Source organism: Pimephales promelas, chromosome 5 (genome assembly GCF_988280905.1).
Source record: "Pimephales promelas chromosome 5, fPimPro1.hap1.1, whole genome shotgun sequence".
NCBI classification, from domain to species: Eukaryota; Metazoa; Chordata; class Actinopteri; order Cypriniformes; family Leuciscidae; genus Pimephales; species Pimephales promelas.
Genome location: NC_142773.1, coordinates 13,699,573 through 13,726,444, shown reverse-complemented (window position 1 = coordinate 13,726,444; position 26,872 = coordinate 13,699,573). Strand labels below are relative to the sequence as shown.

At 35.8% G+C, this 26,872-nt stretch overlaps 1 protein-coding gene across 2 annotated transcripts in view; it reads right to left on the bottom strand.

Annotated features, from left to right (window-relative positions):
• The window catches only part of egfra (epidermal growth factor receptor a (erythroblastic leukemia viral (v-erb-b) oncogene homolog, avian)), a 75,540-nt gene extending 51,537 nt beyond the window's left edge, over nucleotides 1-24,003 (bottom strand). For both annotated transcript variants that reach the window (XM_039652360.2, XM_039652361.2), the window contains exon 1: nucleotides 23,739-24,003. In XM_039652360.2, coding sequence (XP_039508294.2) covers nucleotides 23,739-23,817 — 79 coding nt within the window. In that variant the 5' untranslated portion in view covers nucleotides 23,818-24,003. The remainder of the gene's footprint in view (nucleotides 1-23,738) is intronic.
• Between the last annotated feature and the right edge of the window lie 2,869 nt (nucleotides 24,004-26,872).

Here is a 26,872-nt window from a genome sequence, read left to right as displayed (position 1 = left end):
TAACCGCCCCCTACCGTATAAGATGATGTGCTGATGTAGCTGGAAGCGCAAAACTTTCTGTTTACAAGCAGAGGAAGATGCGCGCTGTACATACGCTTTTCAATTAGCGTATTTTCCACACTATAAGGTGCACTTAAAAGCCTTTAATCTTCTCAAAAAACAACAGTGTTCCTTATAATCCGGAGCGCCTTATACATGGATCATCATTTTATACGGTAGGAGGCGGTAAAACTCCTAAGCCGTGAGCAGCCGGTAACAAGAAGTAGTCGAAGGAGAACGTCCTCGTCTCAGTTCTCGCGCATGCGCCCATAAGGAAGTAATGGAATAGTGGAATAAAGTCGTTATTTATGTTTTTTTTTGCACAAAAAGTAGTCTCGTCGCTTGATAAACTTATAATTGAGCCGCTGTAGGCACATGGAATATTTAAACCTTTTCTTTAATGACTTTATGGGCCGTCAAGAGCCAGTCCCTTAGGAAGCCTATGGAAGAGTGATCCAGCTCTCAGATTCAATCAAAAATATCTTTATTTGTGTCCCGAAGATGAACGAAGGTCTTACGGGGTTGGAACAGCATGGGGGTGAGTAATTAATGACTTAATTTTCATTTTTGGGTGAACTAACCCTTTAAGCAAAATGTGCAATTATTCCAGTAGCTAACTATAAACAGAGCAACCGTTTCAAACATTTGCTCTGGGTCTACAGTAAATAATCTGAAAAAAAAAAACTGACAACAGAAGAAGACTTTTGTTCATTTAAATGTTTGCTGCAGCACCCCTTGTGACACTGAAAAAGCAACACATATTGAACATTTTCCAAATGCAACAATATGTGAAAGTGAGCGGAGAAGCATTTACATTTGCATTCATATTGTTGCATAGAATATTTTTGTGTCTTAATGACCTCAAATGTGCAGTAAGAGATTTCTGAGAAACGCTGTTGATATTTGAAATCACCAAAGCAAACACGCCCCTATACCCAATCGGATCACATCTTGATAGCTCCACCCCCAAATTCATGAACACGCTATACAACACAGGCACCTTCCTACTAATGAGTGTGTCCGCCCCTTACTGCTGATTGGCTAGTTTGTTTTGGTGCTCGGTCCGATCCCCCTTCCAATGTTTTTCAGAAATCATTACTGCACCTTTAACAGTAAGTCATGAGGGTCTACATGGGTCCACTATGTGTGTGTCTGTGCGTAACACGGTAGTATTCATGAGGCAAAAGTGAAATTGATGTTGAATTGAGGCAAAATAAGAGGCAACGGTCTCAACGAAATCTGAACATCATTGAAACTAGTGATGCACTGATGTGAAAATTGTGGCCGATACCGATATAACCGATATTAATACTGCTGTTATGGCCGATACCGATATTTACCGATGTCGATATTTGTATAGAAAACACATAGAGAGGATTAGGGCTGCACGATATTGGTAAAAAAATGACATTACAATATTTTATTTTTCTGCTATATATATTGCGATATAAAAACAATTTCGCAGATGACTCAAATAGCTCTATTTGGAAAGAATGAATCATTCTAGAATGACTGGGGTGGTTTTGGCATAGAGTAAATCTGCATAGAAACTAATATTAATAGAATGTTAACTAATGTAATTAACTAGCCTCTTGAATTCAGTGAGTGTTCGACAGATTAGTTGTTTTAACCATTCATTTAAGTGAATCGGTTCAAAAGGAGTCATTACTGTAGTTCGCGAATCAGACGTGTCAACGGACCACGGCACACGTTGTGTGACTATCCAGACAGTTTAGGACATCGCACAAGATTTGTCTCAACACAATTCTATCAAATTCATTTCATCACTAGATAGATTTTTTTTTTTTTTTGTTAATTGAAAGTGTGGTTTATGTCATCTGAATGTGTGGAAAGCTTTTCAGAGAAGATAAGGCAAGGTTATTTTAGCACAATTCACAACCAGTGCAGTTAAAAAAAAACAAACTTTGATCTTTCGAACTTTTACCATCATGTATTCTCAAAGACATTCAGTCAACTCAATTCATTAACATGCATGAGGGAGGGAGAGAGAGCAAGACAGTTAGAAGACGGTGAGATTGCTCGTGCGCGACCGGGGCTTTCACTCTCTCTGCTCGTTCTCTCAGTTAAACAAATGCAGCAGTCAGTCATCTACATCACTCACCGGTCAAATAAGGCTTTGGCGGGACAACGAAAAGGCTGACAAAAAACAGCGCGCAAGTTCCAGTCTTGTTGCGCTTGATGTTTAAACTGACAGGAGTGCGCTGCGCTTGTGCAAAAACAAACACCCCCGTCCCAACACTCACATTCACACACACATCAAATACACAGGAATTATTATCGACCTGTTCACATAAGCCCTATTTTGACATCGGAACGATACCGATGTGTAAAAAAAGTACCATATTGGCGGCTGATATATCGTGCACCACTAATTGAAACGTTCATTAATCGTCATTGATAACACAAGATATAAGGGTAATGTGTTTTGGCCGACCACTTGTGATCATTGAAAACGAGTCATGATACAATAATAAAATCATTATAAAATCATAGAAATTACGTATCATAATACGTTGAAATAAAAATCTGCGTCTCGCTCGATTTCCGGGATATTGCATATAATTTGCGGGCGACAGAGAACCACTATCAATATGTGGTAGATTCCCGACTCTTCCGGGAGAGGTGGAGTATCTGCAATTACATCAGCTCTAAGCCCTCAGCAACTTACACACACATACTTTTACGCTACAAAACATTTTATCATTACAGGAAAGAAGGTTATAAGAGCTGAGAGAAAACGAGTGGGAAACATGGACAAAATTGTGGTCACTTTCCCATTTTCCCCTAGCCCTACTCTGCAATAAAAGAGTCTACTACACCATTTGTTGGATAACCCACACATTTCACACATCATTCCAGCCGGAAAGAGGCAGCTGCATTTCGGGAATCCCCTGTTGCCCTGAACCTTTTCCACAAACTACAGAGCAGCACACAATGAATCTGAGAGGTGACAGCTAACCACCAACTACAGATGTATCATTAGGACAAAAACGCAAAATAACGCTCTTATTGAGTATATTTAAGAACATCAATATGTATTTGTATGAATATGTTTATTCCACTGCCCTTACAACCTAGATTTCTGAATCATTTTAACAGATGTTCAGGCATTCAGAACAAGATGTGATGTTTTTGATTAGGAGTATGTGAGTGACCGAGGGGACGGAGCTCTGATTTAAAGAGTGAGAGTGCATTGGAGAGCACAGGGATGAGCTTCCTGTGTGCTGCTCCCAACCGTTACTCATCATTAACTCACTGTAGCATTCTTCATTTCACGTTATGGCACACGTGGTTTTGCTCACGCAGATTAAGAATGACTCTCTTCAAGATTCCCGAGATACACGCTATGTTTCGCAATAGCAAAAAGGCTCTTAGTGTATTTTTGGCAAGCCTCTGAACTGTGACCAATCAGTTTTTTCGCTCAGAAATCCAAAGGGGTTTGGATGACACATTAAGGAGTCATGTTTAAAATGCAGATTATGTGCCAAAAACTGTGATCGACAGTTAATCTCAGGAAATAGTCTGAAATGAGTAAGACCTGAAGTTGAAATGCCATATATTTCACATATTGCAGTTTCATGTAGATTTAACCAATGTCTTTGCAACAGTCATCTTTTCCATTGAAAACAAGGCACCGGCCAAGGCAGAGCTCTCAAAACAATGGCACTATTTGTTTAAAACTACAATCACATCCTCAAGTCAGTTGTTTTAAGCCCACCCCCTCACTGTAAACTCAAAAGGGTCGGCGGCCTGCCCTGTATCACTCAACTGGGCATAGAAGTTGGCTAGGAATAAACTTTTTCCAAGATAAATTCAACTTTGAAATGGTCGGACTTCCACTGGTGCAATGAAACATGAGATGATGTGTTGGGAGAAGCAGACAATAATGACAGCCAAAAGCTTTGTGGTTTAAAGAACGTTCCACTGTGTGATCAAAACTAAGATCATGCACCAATGTCTATAATAACACAATATTGTGCAACTCACTAAAAAAAGAAACTAATTGAGTTACTTGTTGTGGTATTAAGTAATGCATTATGTTACTTTTGCATGACTTTTTCTCACCTAGACTGGGCTTGCTTGCTTGTTTTTTTTTTTTTAATAACAAAAAATGTATAATTTTGTCAAATGTAAAGGACAAAAGAGAACTGAATAGGCCTCAGCACAAACAAACTGTTCAATTGTTCTGACATTGTGATTTAGGTCAGGTGAAACACAAATATGATTTATTTTATGCTTATTGGTATGGGTTATTTGAATCATCGAAAGCCAGCAGAAAAGACAATGGATAACAAGTGTAATTATGTAATTATTTGTGTAACTTGTGTAAACTTTCATTGTAGGCACATAAATGTTCATGATTTTCTTGTTTGTTTTTGCAAACTGAGGGATGAGTTCACTTTATCTTCTGCTGTAATCATTCGCATACCACAGATGTTTTATTCAATCCAGAGCATTCCATTAAAATTTTAATTTAGACTTGAAAGAGAAAACAAACTGTTTATTATTAGTTACAAAATGTTTCTATTATTACTATAAATATAATTAATCTCTAATTGAATGTCTAAGTCTGTGGTCACAACTAAAAATCAGTTGAATAATTTTCCTTGTTAATTTATATTGATGGTTTTCAGCGGCATAAGTGAAGAATGCTCACGTGCCGTAACTGGATTACATCAGTCAGAACAGATGTTCGCCCGGCTGCAGATGTGGGGATCCTTCCTGGGAAGAATGCTGCATGTTGCACCAGCATGGACCATGTAACTTGGCTGGAGGATTTGTTTTCAGATGTGCTTGAGGTTAGCAAATAGTCAGGTGTGAAATAGCACCTTGCGGGTTTTAAATCAAAGAACATTACCATTTGTTTCATGCTTTGCATTCTGCAGCTGCTGGACACTATCAAATCTTTGCATGACAAGAAATTTCACGCATGTACGTAAGAGGATTAGGGCCAAGCAATAATAAAAAAATTAAACCATCTCGAGATTAAAGTCATTATAATGAGAGATTAAACTCAATATTTAATGAGTTTATTCTCAAGATTGTATTTCGACTTTTTTTCTAGAAATTTAACTAGTTTTTTTCTCAAAACACGACGACTTTATTCTGGATATTTAATGAGTTTATTCTCAAGATTGTATTACGACTTTTTTCTCGAAAATTTTACAAGTTTTTTCTCGAAACATGACGACTTTATTCTCGAAATTTAATGAGTTTATTCTCAAGATTGTATTATTAAATTTATCTCAAAATTTAACACGTTTTTTTCTCGAAACACAACAACTTTATTCTCAATATTAAATGAGTTTATTTTCAAGATTGTATTATGACTTTTTTCTCTAAATTTAATTTTTTTTTCAAAACATAACGACTTTATTCTCAATATTTAATGAGTTTATTCTCAAGATTGCATTTAGACTTTTTTCTCGAAATTTAATGAGTTTTTTCTTGAAACACGACGACTTTATTCTCGATATTTAATGAGTTCATTCTCAAGATTGTATTTCGAAATTTTTCTCGAAATTTAACGAGTTTTTTTTCTCTAAATACAACGACTTTATTCTCAATATTTAATGGGTTTATTCTCAAGATTGTATTATGAATTTTTTTCTCTAAATTTACATTTTTTTATCGAAACATAACTACTTTATTCTCAATATTTAATGAGTTTATTCTCAAGATTGCATTTAGACTTTTTTCTCGAAATTTAATGAGTTTTTTTCTTGAAACACAACGACTTTATTCTCAATATTTAATTCGTTTATTCTCAAGATTGTATTTCGACATTTTTCTCGAAATTTAACAAGTTTTTTTCTCGAAACACAACGACTTTATTATCAATATTTAATGAGTTTATTCTCAAGATTGCATTTATACTTTTTTTTCGAAATTTAATGAGTTTTTTCTTGAAACACGACGACTTTATTCTCAAAATTTAATGAGTTCATTCTCAAGATTGTATTTCGAAATTTTTCTCGAAATTTAACGAGTTTTTTTCTCTAAATACAACGACTTTATTCTCTAATTTTAATGGGTTTATTCTCAAGATTGTATTATGAATTTTTTTTCTCTAAATTTACATTTTTTTATCGAAACATAACGACTTTATTCTCAATATTTAATGAGTTTATTCTCAAGATTGCATTTAGACTTTTTTCTCGAAATTTAACAAGTTTTTTTCTTGAAACACAACGACTTTATTCTCAATATTTAATGATTTTATTCTCAAGATTGTATTTCAACTTTTTTCTCGAAATTTAACGAGTTTAATCTTGCATTATAATGACTTTAATCTTGAGATGGTTTGATTTTTTTATTATTGCTTGGCCCTAATCCTCTTCCGTACTTATGAAACCTAATTCGCACCTTGAAAATACTTCAAGCCTTTCTTTTTAAACAAAGGATCTTTTATGGAAGTTGTAACTGTGAAGTTTGTATACAAAATGTAGGGGAAAATTAAATGGTAAGGGGGAAAGTTCACGAGGGTCTCAACCTTGCCTAAATTTCATAAACAACTAAAAATATATATTCATTGTACATTATGGGTCAATGCAGTGGTGTCCAAAGTCTTAGACTACATTAGTTGCAGGATGTTTGACATTTTAAATGAAGAAAAGTTAAGACAAAAAATTTGAATAAAATATTTAAACTGCACAACTATAGATAAATATGTAAACATGTGATATTGAGCTTGCGTATTATCATCAAACCATGCAGGATAACAAATCTGTGGATTCATGCAGCTTGTGAATAGAATAGAATAGAATAGAATAGAATAGAACAATGGGTAATAACAAATATCACATTAGAAAAATGCAAAACAGAAGCATTATCACTATGGTGTCAGACCTGACGTCAGGGTAAACTGGCTTTAAAATCCTAATGCAGCTCAGTGTTCGGGTGGCATTGTATGAGTGGAAAACTGTGGAATACGCTCATCGCCTGCCTCAAATTCCTCTCATAGCTTTGGCTAGCCACTACGAAAACAGCCTCTGGCGTTCATGACCCCGTGACCCTTTAACCATTATGAATCCTGGATAATAGATAAATATGGCTGTAAAACCAAAACAAGATTTTTAAATGAATTCCTTTCAGGGATTCCTTTTCAGAATAAGTCTGATGAGAGAAATTAAATGCATAAAACAATGTCCCTGGTCCAGTCAGAGTTAATCTGCGCCTGGACCCAATCCAAGCTTATCTCTAGAGAGATGTTATCAGCGTCCCGCAGAGACTCTACACCTATCACTATAAATGATTCAGATGAATTGCTTTGCTCTGACGCATGAAACATCCTTCCGAGCTGTTTTAATGTCTGCAACTATCTCTTTTGAAAGCAGTTTGACAAATGCAGTAGATGCTGATGTCCAATTCACTACTGTTTTATTTAGAAATGTTCTATGGGAACAAAATGAAGAGTAATCCATTACTTTACTTTTTCCAGTGGAAAAGTAATTAAACACAGTTACACTACAATTACTTAGTAATAAATCTAATCCAACACTGACAGTAGAGGACAATTTCAGACAAAATAAAAATAATCTGCACGCTTCACATGAAGAGAGTTTGTGTGCAATTCGTAGCTTTAATGATGGCCGTGAGTGATATTGTTCTTATTCCCTCATGGGCTTCCTGCATTCTTTCACGGCATACTTTCACTTCGCATTCAGAGTAAACATGACTTGGGAGGATATGTAGTAAAATTCCTCACCAACAGCATGATGTCATCTGAGGGTTTTGTACAATATAAAACAACATACAGTACAATATAGTGTTCTTATGCACTTGTCTCACTCTCAACTCTCAGCAAAAGAGATAGGCCTACCTCTTACATTACTATTGCTTTTTGGATGACAACTGTTAAGAAAAAGGCTTATATCCTTTTGTCAGGTCTGTTAACAGGTTCTGTCTTGTTTAGCTTGGTGAACACACCTGCAATCTAAATACAATAAAGGCTAGTTTATTGTCAGAAAGGAAATACACAAGGAGGCCTGGACATTCGTACATAGCTGAAAATGCAGGGCCCATTTTACTTCTTAAAGGCGAACCGGATCTTTTTCTTGGCAGCGTGCCACTATTCAATTGTTAACCTGCATTATTCTGAACACTCAAGTCTTTCAAACCACCTTACGTTTCTCAAGCCAAAACATAAAACACCAAGGAATAGCTGCCAAAAACACTTCCCCAGCAAAAGAACTTCCAAAACATCAAAGTGTTGTAGTGATCGTACAGTTTGTTTATAGTCTACGTCTTTTTACTTCTAACAATTAAAAATTCATCAAAGTTTATCATAGACCTTCGAAAAAACAAAGTTTATCATAAACTGTGATGGTCACAGAGCTTACTTTCTGCAATAACCTAAAAGCCAGTGGAAAAATACTTGTCATGGGAACCAGGGTGATGCAAAAAGTATCGGAAGAAGATCAGTTTATGACCACGGATGGGTCCGTTATCTTAATGCACTGCCAGTGTGAAATGAAATTAACTCGGTTAATTCAACTAATGATGAAGAATTGCACAAACTCAAATCTTTTCATTACTAGAGCTTCTGAGCAGGACCTTTCCTATCATCACTCTGTCTCTGTAAATGACAGAAAATCCACAGAATGATTCAACTTCCTGCTGGAGGAGATCTCATCAACACGGCATTAGGTGACTTATTCTGACTCTCAGCATGACTGTTATTGCTTAACTCTAAGGTTTGTTCATTTAGGGGATTATTTAGTTTCAAAGGGGTTAGGAAAATAGGTTAATAATCTTCCTTTACCGCAGTCTTTACAGTAAAAGGGAGTAATATTGTAAGTGAAGTCATGTGTATACAAAGCATTATGCTGCCAACAATGGCGGTAAATCCTGTTTCAAAGTCGATGCTAAATCATTGAATAAAGGATCTTTTGTGTTACATGCACATGTCCCCATGGAAACGTCAATGTACTCAGACTTGTTTCTGGCCTCAGTCGTGAGGGCAAAATGTTTCCCTTTCTGTTTCCACTATCTGTCACTTCATATTGGTCTCATATTCTGAATTCGCATTCGCCATAATTATGTGTTGAGGTTACAGGGCAAGTCCTTGTTATTACTTTTAATTTAGTACATTTTGTGTTTGTCTTGGTACTGTCAAATGTCTTTTTTAGTTTTTATCAGCTATACGACTATCGACTGATCCTGTTGAACTTTTTAGTCAAGTTAGTCTAGTTTTAAGTAAAAAACATTTTATGCAAGAATGGTTAACTGATAATCACTATTAATTTAACTCAAAATCTTGAATATTGATTGGTTTCAAATTATTTTTTACAAAACCCAACCATATTCAGTATACATCATAAAAACTGGTAAAAAAAGTGTATCTATTTTTGGTGAAGTAAATACTACTGAAAAAAAAACAACAACAATGTAATTTACATGAAAAAGTTAGTTCAGGCAAGAATAAAAATAAACTAAGTAACTTCCATATCAGTACTTAATTCAAGCGAGTAGAAATGAATGTGTAAATATCAACTCAATAAAATTAAGTAAAAATTACTCAACTTTTCTGATACTGGGGTTCCCATCATGCACTGGACCTTGAATAATTAATGAGGTCCATTTTTCACTGGTTTCCAGCTGTATTTACACTGTTTTATCATTGATTTTTGTTGTCAGTATTAGTAACTTGCCATTTTGTGACATTTCGAGTACATTTTCTTGCTCAAAATGACACATTCAAATACAAAAATGACCCATTAAATGTTACCGGCATTGTGCATTGTCTACCAAGTATTGAGGTCTTTGCATTCACATGATGCATAAAATCTGACATGATGTAATATAAATTACTTTGATGATCTAAGTAAAGCACATACTATAAATGACTAATTAAATTCAATATTATTGTTTTAGTGAAATGTAATGCAAAGGCAAAGGAAATTTCAACTAAATCGATATTAATCAACCTTTTACCAGCCAAGTTAAAATTACTTATTTTCTGTAAAGTTTTCTTAATTCCATATTCCAAGTAAATTTAACTTAAAGATTTCTAATTAAAGCTACTGATAAATATGTTTATGTTTTTACTTTGTAAATTTACTAGCATTTTCTGAGTGAAAAAAAGTTGCCTAGCTTTTTTCAAGTAAATCCTACTCCAATTTTTTTCAGTGTAATAATTGGTTCTGCTCTTCTTTGTTGAAGAAAATACAGAGATATTGGTATTTTTTTATAATTATTTTTTTTTGCAACAATATTACGTTAATTAATTTAATCTAGTGAGGTCGTTGTCGTCTCATCATTTTGTTTTAGTCGTGGAAAAAAAAAGCTAATCAACAAACATTTTTCGTCATAGTTTTCATTAATGAAATGAAAACTGAGAAAATGTGTTCTATGCCACTAAAAAGACTTTTAACACAAAAGTTTCACATTTTTCAGCCTTGAAGTGGTACTTCACAAGAATCTCATCTCATGTAATGGTTCTCTAATTACATCTACAGGCACTAATGTTCCCCCAAACACTATGGCATGCTTTGCCTCATTCATTATGAAGAGTTGCTGTTCTGCTTGGAGGATATTGGTCAAATTAACCAAAGTATTATCTAAAGGAGAGTGGGACGTCTGGGATTAGACCTTGCAGGCGAGACATGCAGTCTCGCTTTGGGACTACCATAACGCACCTCTAGACCAAACAAACGCAGTCTGATTAAAAAACACTAGTCCACTAGTGTTATATAAAAGAAATCAAGAGATACGGTTTGCAGAAACCAAGGCTAATCATCAGGCTGTCATAACATGAGTCAAAAATGTCCAAGAGTAGAGCAGGATGGATATGAAGCAAGACAACAAATCCCAGTAAACTCTAAATGAGCCATTCACTTGTTTGTACTGCAATCTGGATTTCTTCAGTTTTGAAAGCATTCATGTGAACACATGCCTTTGGAGGTTTCCATGTCAGTTTTGTCAGAGCATCTGATATCCCTAATGCACATTTGAAGAGGTTTAGACAAGAATGCCTTCGGCAAAGTGAGTAAATAACACAGCGATCGCAGATATGAATATGTCAACATGAGGATGTGCCGCGCAGTGATGAATTAGTTCCGTTGGTCTGAACAGTAGAAGACTTCGGTGAATTAAAAGAGAGTAGGAAAGAAAGAAAGAGGAAAAAGTGCAGCTGTTCTCACAAGTCTCAGCGGTAGAGAGCCTAGGGCTGGGAAAACCACATCCAGCAGGGCCTGCATCCTAGATGCATATCACTGAAGTGCAATTTCAGCAAGTTGACTGGGATAGGATGCCTTTGATTCAAGAAGATTTTCTCATTCTTGATGTATGCCAAGATAAATGACACTTAATTATGATTGGGATGCAAAATCCATCAATTTATCTATTAGCATGGAAATTTTTACCATTGTTAGTTGGAAATCATTTAATTTCCATGTTAAAATACAAGTCAACATCATAAATGCAAGCACATTCATGGAATGCTATCGATTACCTCAGAAAATGATTTTGACATTGTGACTCCAACTTGGGTTTTTGTTTGTTTTTACAAAGTGAATCTAATTTTTTTTTTTTTTAAGTAGTTCAAATGTAAATATATATGCATAGTTACAAGTATAGCTTAACACTAAACCAAACCCTAAGCCAGATTAATATTCGGTAAAGTCCGAATATTACACTGCAATGAAAATATAAATATATATATATTTTTTAAAAAGTACTTTAAGGGTGTTTTCACATTTGGTGTTCGTTTTTTTTTTTTGTTCTTTTCAAAAAAGAAAATTGTACACTTAGTACTAAGTTCGCTTAGCGTTCCAGTCATTTTTAAGACTGAATCTGATGCAAAACAAACACAAAAAAAAAAACAGCTTTTATTAAGTATTGACCATATTTTGCACTAACAAAACAAATCACACCAGGGTTCGTTTTAATTGACCAAACATGACAAGTGTGAACACACCCTAAAAGACCTAAAAATAGACTTAAACTCCCAAACACACACTGTAAAATCTAACATTGTTCTTACTAAGAATTTTTTGTTAACTTTACTTAAAGTGCAATAATTTGTTGAACTTACTTACAATTTCTTAGTAATCTGTACTGTATGCATGTGTGCTTTCGTTACTCAGAAAAACCTTGTAAACATTACTAGACTGGTTTGAGTACCATTTTCAATTTGCATTCGCTCATTTTCCAGTCATCTTGAGTGTTATTTTCAATACACCTAAATATTTTTGGGAGAACATCAAAATTCTTTAGTTGACTTGTTGATTTCCCTTTCTCACCATTATTGTGATTGATGTTCCCTTTGGTTGGGCACTTGGAACTTAATTTATATTATTGTTCTCTTCTAATTGTTTGCAGTGATGCAACTTGAAATCATAATTATTTGATTTCAAAGGAAGTGAAGTAATTTATATATATATATATATATACTGTATATATACACATATACAAACACACATACTTAAATTAATTAATAAATTATATATAACATAAATATATTTCATGTATAATAATGATCTTTTAACATTTTATTGCTAACGCTTATGGCATAAATCTTTAATTGGGTTCCCTTTATCCCTTTATATTTGTGACAATATCTTGCAATTTTGGTTGAGTCACACACAGACTTCAACATTCAGCATGCAAACCACAACAGTGGTAACATTTAAAAAAAAATAATTTAATTAATTAGACATTACAATTTTATTTGCTGTCTCTTTTCAGTATAACCCCAATAACGATAACAAATAAAATTGTAATAAAGCCAAAAATAGTAAAATAAAGCAATTAATTTATTCATGCCGCAATGCACTCTGGGAGTACACTTCCTCGGTTCACAGATACTGGAAAGTAAAAGATCAAGTATAGTATAGAAATTATTTTAAGTTACTGGAACTCTCTTGTAAGTGTACACTACTAGGCATGCACTTGTTAGTACTACATATTATTCCTATTTCACTTTACTCAGTTTTTTGAGTGCAATCGGTTTGCATGCTTTTTTCAAGTAAGGTATACTAATTGGATTTTACAGTGCAGTTTGTATCGGAGTGGGATCTTGAGTTCAACTTTGGGCTGGGTTATGTCCTAACCCCATTGCCTTTCTCTTCCTCCACTTTCCTGTCAGTTTTAACTGTCCTATATAATAAAGGCAAAATGGCAAAAAATTAAATAAAGCAAAGTTTTTGTGTCCGAAGGTGTTTGTGTTCTGCCTCGGTGGCCATTCACCTGAGAGCAACAATACACCAAACAAAGCATGTTAACAATAAGATCCATTACAACTCACTTCGTACAGGTCTACTAAATTTTACACCATGTCCTATACTGTGTTTTCACAATAGAAGTGTGTAGACTAGAGGGAGTGTCACTGATAGCTATATCACCTATCCCAGGGCATCTAAGGCCTGTTCGGATCAAGTGTTGTTTTGAAACGTGATCATCCATGGAGACACGGGAGGTTATTGAGAGCTGAATGTTTCACTTTAGCTGAGGGAGATTTCCTTATAAGCTCTGCCTCAAATGAAATGTTTTATGAACATAAGTTATAAATTATGGTTTGAAAGGCCAGTCAGATGTGGTCAGGTTTGGGAAGAGGTGAATCAAAATGGTTGCCTTTGCTTAAAAACAGCAAAACACATCTTTCTTTCTTTAGACAGCAATTCACTGACTATGCACACAGTACAGCTGAGATGCTGAGATTTCAATTGGAAAACACAATCTTGATATTTTAGAATAAAAGACTGTTCCAGACTTCAAAATGGGCCACTGTGTCAACCACGAATATGTTACGGTCTCAATAAACAGCGTTTTGTTTGCCACCCCTCGCGTTCTTGCATTAGTGTGCATTTTAGCGTATGTGCGTCAGGAGCTGCTGGCCTAAAACTTTCATCCTGTTTCTCAATGTTTTCCTTTACCGTTTTCTTTTTTCCCCCCCCTTTAAGGTTTGCTAAATATACACCTCATGGAATAATAAATGGAAACAGCACTTTTTTTCAATTCAAAGGGTCTGAGAACAAGCACCTGAACGTCTAAGAATATTTCTAAAAAAACAATAACAACTATTCTACATCCTCCCAGACTGACCGTCTAATACACAGAGGTCACTATATCAGATGCGAAGGGTTCATAAGCAGTGTTATTGCTATAGGATCACCGGCACTGTTTGATCAATAGTCAAATATTTGAGTAACTGTTTGACGCTTTACACAGTACAGGCTCTGTTTGCTGTGTTATTGCTTCTGTCAAAATCCTGTACAATGTGTTCCCTCCAATATTACACCTCAGTGATTTCCACTAGTGAACGAAATATGACCGCCAATGACGCACCACACAGTCAATGTTGTGATGCTGTAATTTTTACCAGCTCGATTCATTTAATAAAACATACATTTAAAATACAGTGGCATGATATAAGCATTGTTTTATTTTTGATAATTTTGATATCTAATTTTTATCATTTTAGGGGCATAAATACAAATGTCATTCAAACCAAAATACATAAATAAATTTAAGAAATATATAAATAATAAAACAATAAATAAACTCTTTAAAATGGTGTTTTTGAGATTGAAAACCTTATGTAGCCAAATATTATCTCTAAATTTTGTTAAAATATTATTAATATTTCAAAAAGTATCAGCAAATCCAAGTTGTCTCTTAAAAAATCAGACAAGTTTACCTTTTTAGGTTTAGGATAGTTAAATATTGTGGGGTTGTTTTTTTGTTTGTTTGTTATGTTGTTTATATATATATATATATATATATATATATGCATGTGTGAGTGTGTATATGTGTGTGTGTGTGTGTGTGCGTGTGTGTGTGTGTGTGTGTGTGTGTGTGTGTGTGTGTGTGTGTGCATATATATATATATATATATATATATATATATATATATATATATCCTTTCTAAGAACTTGACAATTAGTTTTTAAACAAGATTTTGTTCCCTTTCCCTACCTTGGAATAAATAAAAGGAATTATAGTGGTCTTTTCTATTGGTCAATTAAATGTGATGAGGAATCATGTGGGATTTGCAGAAACGGCAGCTTCTCACGTGAAGCCACACCCTACTGAGATGTCAAGAAAGACAAGGAACGTTGATTTTTTTTTTCCAGCCTGGATTCCAAGGTCTCTTTCCACCATAGTGGCTCACTCAATAATGGAAATACTATAAACTCCATGACGTGCAGGTTCAATGCGCCATTTCCGGGGGACATTCATGAGTTTCCAAACATAGACTTCACGTGAGCCGGCAAACGTCACAGAATTAGCTTGACAATTAGCATGTGTGATATAACATGCAGAGACGATGAGAGTCCATGTGTGAAAGAAAGAAAGAAAGAAAGAAAGAAAGAAAGAAAGAAAGAAAGAAAGAAAGAAAGAAAGAAAGAAAGAAAGAAAGAAAGAAAGAAAGAAAGAAAGAAAGAAAGAAAGAAAGAAAGAAAGACTGTCACAGGTAATCACAGCGTTTATCTCTAAATAGATTCTGTCCATTTCAAGCTCAGTCACTGTCATCGCAATCAGCGCACAATCAAACTGTCAGAGCCGCCACACGACTGAGAATGACAAAGAGACTCAAAAACATGACACTTCTGTCACACTGCTCTTTCCTTTATAGCAGTCGCATGGAGAAACATTCAAAAACTGCTTGAAGAAAACCCTCATTGTTCTCTGCCAAAGACAGAGAGTCAACTCCAGCAAAATGAGGCACTGACTTCTTCGCCAGTTTTAGGAAACTGCTCAACAGTTTATCAAAGCAGGAGGTCTGCTTTTTTCCCGACAAACTCGTTTGACTTTCTCCGCAGCTCTTGAAACTCCAACCGCTTCAGCAGATGTGGTTCTAGGAAAAGCCAATCACCGGGGAGAGGCATCAAGACCCAGAAACAACCAGCCTTCACATGCGGAAGGCCCCTTAGTAACGGACAGTTTTTTACAATCGCCCTCCTGGGAACTCAATGTGAAGCCATGAGTGGGCTCCGGTAACTCATGAAAGAGCGTTCAGGACGGATGATGAAAACTTAGCAGAGGTGGAGGAGGAAGTATGCAGATATTAAAGACAGGAAATTGACGCTGGGCATTAGGTTTTGCTGAGAGAAATCACAGCCGGCCGTCTGCAAAACCAATCACTGGGTCATGCAAAGCGTGTGCAAACAGTGTGGGAGCTCGATGACAGATGAGGACAATGAGACTGCAGATCAGCATTGGTGAAGAGATTGGGATGTTTTTTGCAACTCAGGTTATAGTAAACAATAAGGCACACATAGAATAAACATTATTGAGACAAAAATTCATGACCTCAGTAGGTGGAGACTTATGTCAATAGAATCAAGAAAGAAGATTGTCGCTGGAGAAAAAAAACTGCAATTTCCATTTGACACTGTATTTATGTAGAGGTGTATAATCATTTAAAAAGGAAAAATTATCCAATGGAATCTGAACGATCTGATCTGATTTTGCGTGGTTCACATACTGTGAAAAAGTCACGTAAAACATCAGATGTTGTTATAGGAAACATGCTGAAAGTCGCTGCCGAAACAATGCTGTGTTGTTGCAGTACCAGTACCAGATAGAGCAGAAAATTACAATATAACGGAGATATATTTTAGATCACAAATAATCGGATTTGGACTTGACAGTGTGAACGTAGCCTAAGACTTTCGTTCATCATTCGGATCACAAATGAAGATCTTTTTAATGAAATCTGAGAAATTGCGGTCCCTCTGTTGACACCCTATATGCAAGAACCAATGAGGTTCATTCTTGTGTTAAACAGCACGTTTGAGCTTCTGTAAGAACCAATGAGGTTCATTCTCGTGTACTTCTGCGAAAAAAGGGGTGGGGGAGCAATAGGTCGCAATTATTACAATTTTGTTATATTATAATCTTAAAAAACACAAAAAATTAAGACAATAAAGTACAACATCAAACTGACATATTTTTGAGTTTGTTGATTTTTACAACACAAGTACCAGGACCCTAAGTTCTTCCATTGTTCCCTAGGTTTAGACATCAAAAAAAAAAATAATAATAATATATATATATATGTGTGTGTTCGACCGAAGAAAGAAACCTAGGTTCTTCCATTGTATAAAAACTGACTTTTTTTTTTTAAATATAAAAACTGACATTTTTTTTAAAATATATATATTGTTTTGTGTGTTCCACAAAAGAAAGAAAGTCAGAGTTTTGAAACGGCATGTAGGGGAGTAAATGATGAAATAAATGAATAATTAAGCTGCATGGAAAGTCCTGTTGTCTAGCCGTCTGAGATTGTAAGACACCATGACCAATTTGTTGTCTATCTGGCTAAGTGCTCATGATGATGATAATTGTAAAATGAAAAGTTAATGGAGTTTTGAAGTTTAAGCATTTTTCTCTTGTTCTTTTCTCAAAATTATGGAAAGCATTTTGAATTAGCCAAAACTCAAGTGGCAAGTGGCAGAAAACTTCCGTTACCTTAAGCTTTGATGTCGCTAGGACCATGCTGTCCCTGTTGAACTACAGAAAGGATGCAGGCTCAAAGCATTAATTTGCAACGGTTTTAATTTACTGAGAAGTTGTTAGAGTCAGAGACAAAGAGAAAGAGAAAGAGCCGTCATCGCTGTTAAAGTCGCATGACGCCAACAATCCAGTGCCAAACACAGTTCCCATGTCAATTAACAGACCACGTTGTTCCAGAGAATCCAACTGTGTGTTATTTCCATTTATTCTTATTTGCCATGACCGTGCGATGAAATGATGCCTGGCGGATTAACACAACGGTCCTCCATCTTGGAACGTCCTGAGGCGGGGGAGTAGGGTAATGGGAAAAAGAGCAGTATCACATCTCAAATTCATCTCACAATTAGGGGACAATACAGGGTTGATGTATTTCCCAAGATCACTGGCTAAACAATTCACAATCCCAATGGAGATCTTTGATGGTCTCCAGCCATTAGAGGAAGAACTGAAAATGATGGCTTTTCAAGAAGGATAAGTGACTACAATAGAGGACAATCGAATTATGGTGCATTTATCTGCTACATAACAAATCAAAAAAAATATTTATCATAATAAGCTGAATTAGCAGACCTGAGGGACATGGAGTGATGTGCAGTCTGTGTTTTGAATTTGAACATTAGGCGAGTCTATAATTATGCAAATGGTCTTTCTTTAATAGATTTTATGAGGTCTCAGCATTGGCAAGGATATCAGGGTGTTTTCCAGAGAAATCTGAATGGTTTGATGCCTGGGGCCAAGGCAAAACTCCCACAAGAACGCAAAACAAATCCAAGTTTGACCTTCATCATTAACAGTTCCAGGAGAAAAATCTGAATTTTCAGTTAATGAGAGAGACCCGAGATGAACAGGAATACCACGTGGACAGATAAACCTGGATAAACGTAAAGGAATTGATGAAATGAACAAAAAAAAATGAATTTACTCATTCAAAACAGACTTCCTTGAAAATATTTTGCCAACCAACAAAATCTTTGTCCCACCAAAGGCTCCACACTTTTGGTTTCAAAACGCACCTGTATTCCTCCGTTTTGAACTTCCACATTGCAGACTGATCTCATGAAATGGCGTATGTATGACACGCCAATTCGTATTTCCATTTTTGGCGTGCTATCAACACGCATTATCACTTTTCAGCGTGTTTATGAACGCCGTTGACTTAACGTTATTACTGTATATATAAATATATGATCTACCCCAACCCCGTCCCTAAACCTACCCCTCACTGGGGTTAATGGCATTTATGACTGTTCCCTTACCATCCTAGGAAAGAAAAATATCGCTCCCCAGATGTAGATCTACATTTTGCTTCGTTTCGCTCGGACATTTAACAGCGTGTACAAACATGCAGAATCACTCTGATGTTTAACGGCGTAGACATACACGCGGATACGTGCGGATAGCTCAAAATGCGTAAAGAGAACACGCCACTTGGCTTAAAAGTGGTGTGTATGTTTACCCAAAAGTCATGATGTCATATTGCACATTGAGACAACGTTTTTGTCAACGAAGACGGAGCTCGCCCATGTGGAAGTTTTTTCGTTGCAGTGTTGACTGTGAAAAAACATAGGTATTTAAAAACGATGAAAAGTTTAGTCATGTGACGCATATCGTACAGAGATAAATGGTTATACCGGCATTGTAGTGCCTGCTATACTTTGTTGCTAATGAGCAAAGCTCCTTTGTCTTCATATTGCATTGCAACACTGAGGGGATATTTTGCTAAAAGGATCTTGCCAGAAGAATAATTGGTAACACTGAGATACTACAATAAAGTTTCATTTGTTAAAGTATAAACTACATTTACATGTATTCATTTAGCTGACGCTTTTATCCAAAGCGACTTATTTGCTATATGCTATGTCAGAGGTTGCATGCCTCTGGAGCAACTGAGGTTAAGTGTCTTGCTCAGGGACACAAACTAACCATGAGCAACACATTTGATCCTGTATTTGTTAAAGGTAGTTAATAAAAATCCAGCTGTTCATGTTACTTCACAGAGCATTAACTAATGTTAACACATTTGTTATTTTAATAATGTATAAGCAAATGTTGAAATTAACATTAACAAAGGTTAATAAATGCTGCAGTGCAGTTCATTGTTAGTTCGTGTAAACTAATGTAGTTCACTAAAGTTAACTAATGAAACCTTATTGTAAATAAATGGTATGAGGATGAGTAGGTAATGATAGACGTTTAATATTTGAGTGAACTATCCCTTGGACACTCTTGAAGATCATGCTCTTATTCACTGATACTCTGGAAAGTTCCTAAGCACGCCTTACACAACATGCCAGCGACTGGATAAGGAAGGGTACAGCACATGAGGACTGTTTTGTTTAGCTGTTTTGAAATATTTAGGAGATCTGTCTTTTGGCTCACAAACACAAGCAAGTTGCAAATGATTAGATGAGGCCTGACTCAACAAGAAGACTCTTCGATGAAGACACACAATCAGACTGTAATCTGACGCACTAAAGGTGTTCCAAGAAAGAATTCCCAAGATTAATCAAAAGATTAATGTTTGTGTGATTACAGTATGAAACATTTATCCTGCAGACTTTTTAAATTCTGAATGTTTTTACAAGGAACTACAAAAAAGGACAGTTTATACACAAAAAAAAAAAATGAAAATGAAGACTGAATATAGTGCTTTATTTAAAGCACCTTCATTTTTTTCACATTTCCAATCTTCATATTAATAATAAACAGCATTTTTTTTTTAATTTCAGCTATAAAGTAGAGGGAGACAATTGTGTCATCATTATTGTGCTTAATATAGTTCAGTGTTGTTTCAATACAGTTCAGTAACTGTCAATGTTGAAAGGTCATCAATTATGAAATTAGTGCAATTCAGCTATAAAAGTGTCATAAGTCAGCTCAATTCTGTTTAAAGTTGATTCAAATATAAATACCATATGAATACTTTCAGTATTTCCTCACCAGTTTTGACAATATCATTGTGTGTATGTTAAGAGTGATGCAAAAACTATTTGAAATCCAATTTGAGCAGAGCATTTAGACTCAGTGAAAATCTGTCAATATCGCATTGGAATTGCATTTCAAACCACATCCAAAATTGTTTTCATGTTTTTTTTTTTTTTTTGCTGTCCAGACCTTCAAAAACCCATCTAGATCTGGATTTTTGCTGGCAGTCTGAACATAGCCTAAGCAATTTTTGAAGAATGTTTTGTCCGAACAATGAAAATCATTGGGGTCCAATGTTGTTTTGGACCCCATTGACTTTCACTGTATGGAATAAAAAAAGTTTTTTTCACAATATCTTGATTTGTGTTCCATAGAAGACATAAAATCATACAGGTTTGGAACAAAATGCTTTAAGAAACTATATTATGATGAAAAGGAGGGTGAAATACTAGTGTTATACTTGTTAATACTTGTTCCTTTGGACTGTTAAATGGAGAAGGATGACCTCACAAGAGATTTTATCTGAACTTTGTGAGAAGAGCAGTATTTTACTAAAAAGCATATTAAGACTGAATTTTCTAGACACACTGTACAGTACATAAACATGCAGACAAACCTCATTCCTACACATTTACTACTAAACCAGCCAAAGCCCCAGACCCGGCAAACACAACTAAAGCTCCTCTCACACGTATGTGTATACTTTAACTCTGAGTCACCTCTGAGCCGTCTGGATGAGAGTTAGTGTCTGAAGAAGACCTGTGAGAACAACTCTCTCAGATGGACTAAGATTAAATCTCAGTGCCTCTAGACAAAACCAATTTAAACATACAATGAAGGCAAGTTATTAGGGACTTTCTCATTTTGGAAGAAATTGGGTCCAATGAAATTTGAATAAAACCCAAGAAACTAGAGTTTAAAGGGATAGTTCACTTTGAAATTACTTTTTGGTATGTTTTTCAAGGGCATCCAAGATGTAGTCTTTGTTTCCGCAGTTTTAAAAACGATATAAATACTGTTCGTTTTCTCACACAAACTGCTCGTTTCGTGTCTTAGGCCATCAATGTGTACTTACATTTACGAGTCATTAAATCATGTTTAATTTGGACTTCTCTGTGCATGCTCTTTGAGGTGGTGACCATAGACCTGCATTATATGACTGACAGACAAGAACGGTTTGACCTAAAAATATCAAAATTGAAACTACTGCGGAAACAAAGACACCTACATCTTGGATGTCCTTGAGGTAAGCTAAAACATACCAAAAATTAATTTCAAAGTGAAATATCCCTTTAAAGAACACAAGCTTTGATATGACAACTTTTGCTGTAACCATCCCCTTTTCAGAGGAAATTAGGAGTTGTGTCTGTACTATTGGGGATTTATGCTTTGAAGCTACTTTTATTTAGGTAACAAAGTACAATAAGGAAATAATGTCAGCATCCGTACCCACATTTGGCTCTGCACTGGTGATTGAGGTGACCACCTGAGAGACAATGTTCTAGGTCACAGTGAGGCTGGACTGTATCCAGAGGTCAATCCCAAACTAAATGAAGGAGACACTTGAAAGTCTACGCTGCACGTGGCCGGACTGATGACCAAATGTGGGACATTTTACAGAAAATTCAAATATAGCTCAACACGGTGCACCTTGGAATATGGGCCAGTAAACACATTTTTATCTGGTATTGAGATGGATAGTCTATGAAGACTAAACAGCTGTTTTGTCTTAAATATAACAGATAACTGCAGCATTTCTCTGACCTTGTGTGAGGCACAACAGAGAGCCCGAAGACATTATAGGACGTCACGACTGTCCTCATTGACACTATAATACTCGTCCTCTAAACCACTATGGGGTCTGGAAAACTGGCAATCAGTGCATTTCACAATGATAATGAGTGACCATGTAAAGCCACTTGTTCAATATACACCCATATAAATTGCAAATGTAGTAGGTACCCAATTCAAACAAACAAAAATCTGCATGAAAAGATAACGTCAATGATGACTATAAAACAGAACTTATATTAAAGAAAGGTGATTCCTCTCTTGGCACCGTGACTGTAAACCTGAATGAGTCCTAATGAGGAACCAGACTGTAATAAAGTGATTTGTGTGTCCCATCTGTCAGTATTGGCAGAGCCATGTGTTTACACACAGAACACCCCTGAGACCATCTAAATAATATGCAGAGTGACATATAAACACACTTTAATCAAATATAATACATGTGACAAACTCTAAAACTAACATCATAGATTAAATAAATGGCTTTAGTTAATTGGATTCATATCAAAGAAAATGAACATTAGCACACATTTTAATGAGCCAAATATAATACTTAATATGACTACTTTTTTTTTTTTAAACCGACAAAAGTCATTTCCAGGGTTGGAGATAGAAATCCTTCAGGAAACAACTACACATTCAATTAAAAAAAAAGTCAACACATTAAAATTAAAAACGGAATTTCAAAATGCATAACCTGCTCCTGCTCACTGGAGTTTTTCAACCACTTTGAATTTATTTATTTAAAAAAAATCAAATTGAAACTTAAAAGATGTCAAATAAATAATGTAGTAAATGCTGAGATCAACATTAGGCTAACTAATATTAATAAATGCAGTAGAAGTAGCTTACATTGTTAGTCATGTTATGTTAAAACCTGTAAAGCGTCACCATTATGAATAACCGTCACCTTAGTCAAGTTTTTTCATACTTGTCGGAATATTTCGACTCGAATAAAAACCTGTCAATTTGCCACATGAAGCACATTTTAGTTTATTATTAAAGCTGTTTTAGGCTGAATAAGTAGTTCAAGGCAATATCCTCTCCTCTTCGCCTCAACTGTGCAATATAAATCACGCCAGTTCACTAATGAAAGAAAAGAAATCACAACCTTATTAAAAGTATGGGGTGGGGTTATAGAGCCTTAAAATTGGGTTGGTAAGTCAAAAGTTGAAGGTTCAAAACACAGGGACTGATCCCTGTGTGAACTATAGACTCAACCTCAGGTTGCTCCAGGTGGACTATTATTATCTGTAAATGTTACGTTCAATAAAAACGTAATTTAAAAGACTAACAGAGTCCAGTGTAAGTTCTCTGTGGGACAGTGAACACACACTTCCACTGTTCTCACGCTGACTGACTGAGGTTCCTCTAAAGCGCACGCACATCTCTGAAGGTATGTGCGACGGTCCCATCAATATTTACCGGAGATCATTCAAAGATGAAGGTTTAATCTTACACAACAAGCCGTTTCATAATAGCTACTGAGTGTCTCCTACCTTTCTTTTCCGGCGTCGCACAGAAGCTCCCTGAGAGCAGTAAGGTAAAAATCAATCCGAGCTCAGTTGGTCCTGCCATTTCTTATGCTTCAAACCTCTCAGACTTCACTTCATAGTTTAAAGAGCTCTTCTTTCAGGGGGTTTCTAAATGTACAGAGATCTTTCTTCTCGTCTTCTTGAGAAAACTCGCTCGACTTGGCTTGTAAACTTTGACAGCTCCTCCTCCGCGCTCGCGAGCCTCGCCAGTGATAGAGTCGCTGGACAGAGCCGCGCTCGCGCTCGTGACGTCAGCAGCGGGGAGGATCGTGCGCGTGCAGTTCAGACGGTATGCTTCAGGTAGAGAGGCTGCTACAGTACTTATTGATCTGAGAGTTTGTGACATATTCATGTACTCTACCCCTATACTCACTCTCAAGCCATATGTATATGACTTCTTTCTTACTTTCTTTCTTTGGACCATATAAGCTAACACCTGGGATTAGCTACAATAGGGCCTAACTTTTGCAATTTCAAGTCACTTAAGTGATCATGTATGATATTGAGTTCACCCGTTTATTGATTACCATTTGAAATACCCTCAATATGCTTATGTGTCCCAGTTTCAAAAGGATTTCAATAGCTTAAATGCCCAGATTTGCCAAGATACTGTGTAATCAAAAGTCAGGGATTTAATAGGAACTCCAACATCTCTTGTCCAGGACCAAATTATCTGAACTGTTCTATCCATATTAATTGTATTGTTGTATAGTAATACTGTATGTTAAAACTTTCTAATTCATTTCTAATCTAAAGGAATAGGAGACACATCAGAGTTGATTTGTAAATTTATAAGAATAATAATAACTGAAAAATTGTCCTGATCGATGACAACGTATCGTTTCTTTGAAAATAAGCATACATTTAGAACATTCATTCAAGAACACAGCATGACAGGAAACAGGAATTTGAAAGAATGATAAACAGGTTGTAGGACAGATGGCGTAATCTTCAAATTGTTCTTTGACATAATTCCTCAGGCCTCTTTATCGGTCCGGAAACCTCCCTTTTCTGTTCTGAATTGTCTATTGAATCCTTTGAGAAATGAGCGTTTAGACATGGCTGCATTCATTTGGGTTGCCACAGTATCCAGACAGTGGTTGGGGATGGAAAGCATCCAGGGAGTTTGTTCCCAAAGGTCACCAAAGATCAAGTGACCACAAAGAATCCTGTGTTTCCCACTCAAACTGCAGTCTTTCTTGAGTAAACTGACCTTTTACATCTATTTATGTAATATTTGTCTGAAGTTATTTAAAAATGTTATTCATCAACTCATCCAAAAAAACAGCTTAGTTTTAAAGTCTTCTCATTTGTAAAATAAAATAATAAAATAAATATTAATCCTTACAAACAAGTCAATTGATTTAATTGTGCACATTGGGGGCCTGTTCACTTCATTCATTTTTAATGATCGGTTATGTGTCTGATTTGTTCAAACTGTTCCATTTACACCTGGCCATATGAATGTGCAAAACACAATCCAATCACAATCCATTCAATTCCAGTGCTAAAGTATATGCAAATTTAGCCCACGTCAACTAAAGCAGCAGATATGCACTGCAATTTACTTATCATCAGTTAAAGCAGCACTATGCAACTTTTTCAACCTTTATGATATTTTTCCAAAACCCTTGAGATGGTACATTGACTTACAATAGGTTGAATGACAGGTCTGCCATAGCCTGACGTGGTCTCTATCGCTTTTACTGGCACTCTGTAACTTCGGGGAGTGGGTAGGAACCCGAGCACAAAAAGAACTACAAAATTCAACTGCTTTACGGCATACGTCACTTCCCCCACTTCCTCAAATTCCGACGCGAGAGCCCAACAAGCGTTTTTTTTTTTTTTTTTAACCTCTGTATGTTGTCATGGCTGAAGCAGCAAGTAAAACCAAAAAGCCAAAGGTTTTGTCGGAGGACAGTAGAAAGAGAAAAAGGGAGAGTGGCAAAATAAAAGGGTGGACGAGGATCAATATTGGTCCAGCTTTTATTTTAATATTGGCGTGAGCCAAAGTAGGAGGATGGGTGCCCGACCGATCCAAGAGGTCCTCGCTCCTAAAGGTAAAATTTTTGGGGTACGCCAAAATGAGCGAACGAGTGATTTTTTTATATTAATACTATTTTAAAAACATTACTTTTACTCCACAAAAGCATAACTAAGTCCCCCGACTCCGGTCCGGTGCATCAATCTTCCACCGCCTAGCAAACGTGAAGTGCATCAGATTGGTACTGTTGGTAATGTGTTGTGTAGCTTCGTCCCTCGCCGCATCCAATGTAGACTGCATTGCTTTCTCTTGAGGGCGCTTACACGCACCAGCTCGAGACGTGAAAGTATACTGATTACTGAGTTTGGTAGGGGCTACATTATTGCAAGTAAATAATACATGATTAGACGGACAAAATAATCGGTCAGGATAACTATCCTATGTCTGCAGGCTGATAGTCATGTTTGTTACTTATTTTTCTCGTGAAAGTGTAACACTTTATTTTACGACCCGCAAACAACTGTGTAAGAACACCGAAATTACGGTGTACGTTTCTGTAATTATAGTGTACTTCCGTGTAAGTATAAGGGAACAATATGTTAAGTTTGGGGTAATAAAGGGGTAACAAGCACCACTTTAATTTATTTACAGCCTGCAGGGGTTACACTTACCCTGTAACTACACAGAACAAGGGGGTAACAAATGCTACTTACTATGTAGCAATACAAAACAACACTATTTGCACTGTAATTACAGAGAAAGGTACTGTTATCAAGAAAACAAAACAACAACAACTACAACAAAAACGTTTTAATTACATTTAAGTGTCATTGCAATTCAATGGGATAAGGTAAGTACCACATGGTACGGTATAAATTAAAATCATAGCAGAAACAAATTATTTTGACTTTTCTTGTAATCTAGTAAGAAAAGCCAATAAACTAAATTATGATCATAGTATATATATATATAGATATATAATTAATATATAATTATAATTTCACAATTAGATGGATCTTTTACTAGTTCCATTTCCTGCTTCCGGTTCCATTCCGTTACTCACAATTTTGCCTATGCATGCATGTGTTTATGTGTATTTAGATTAGATATTTTT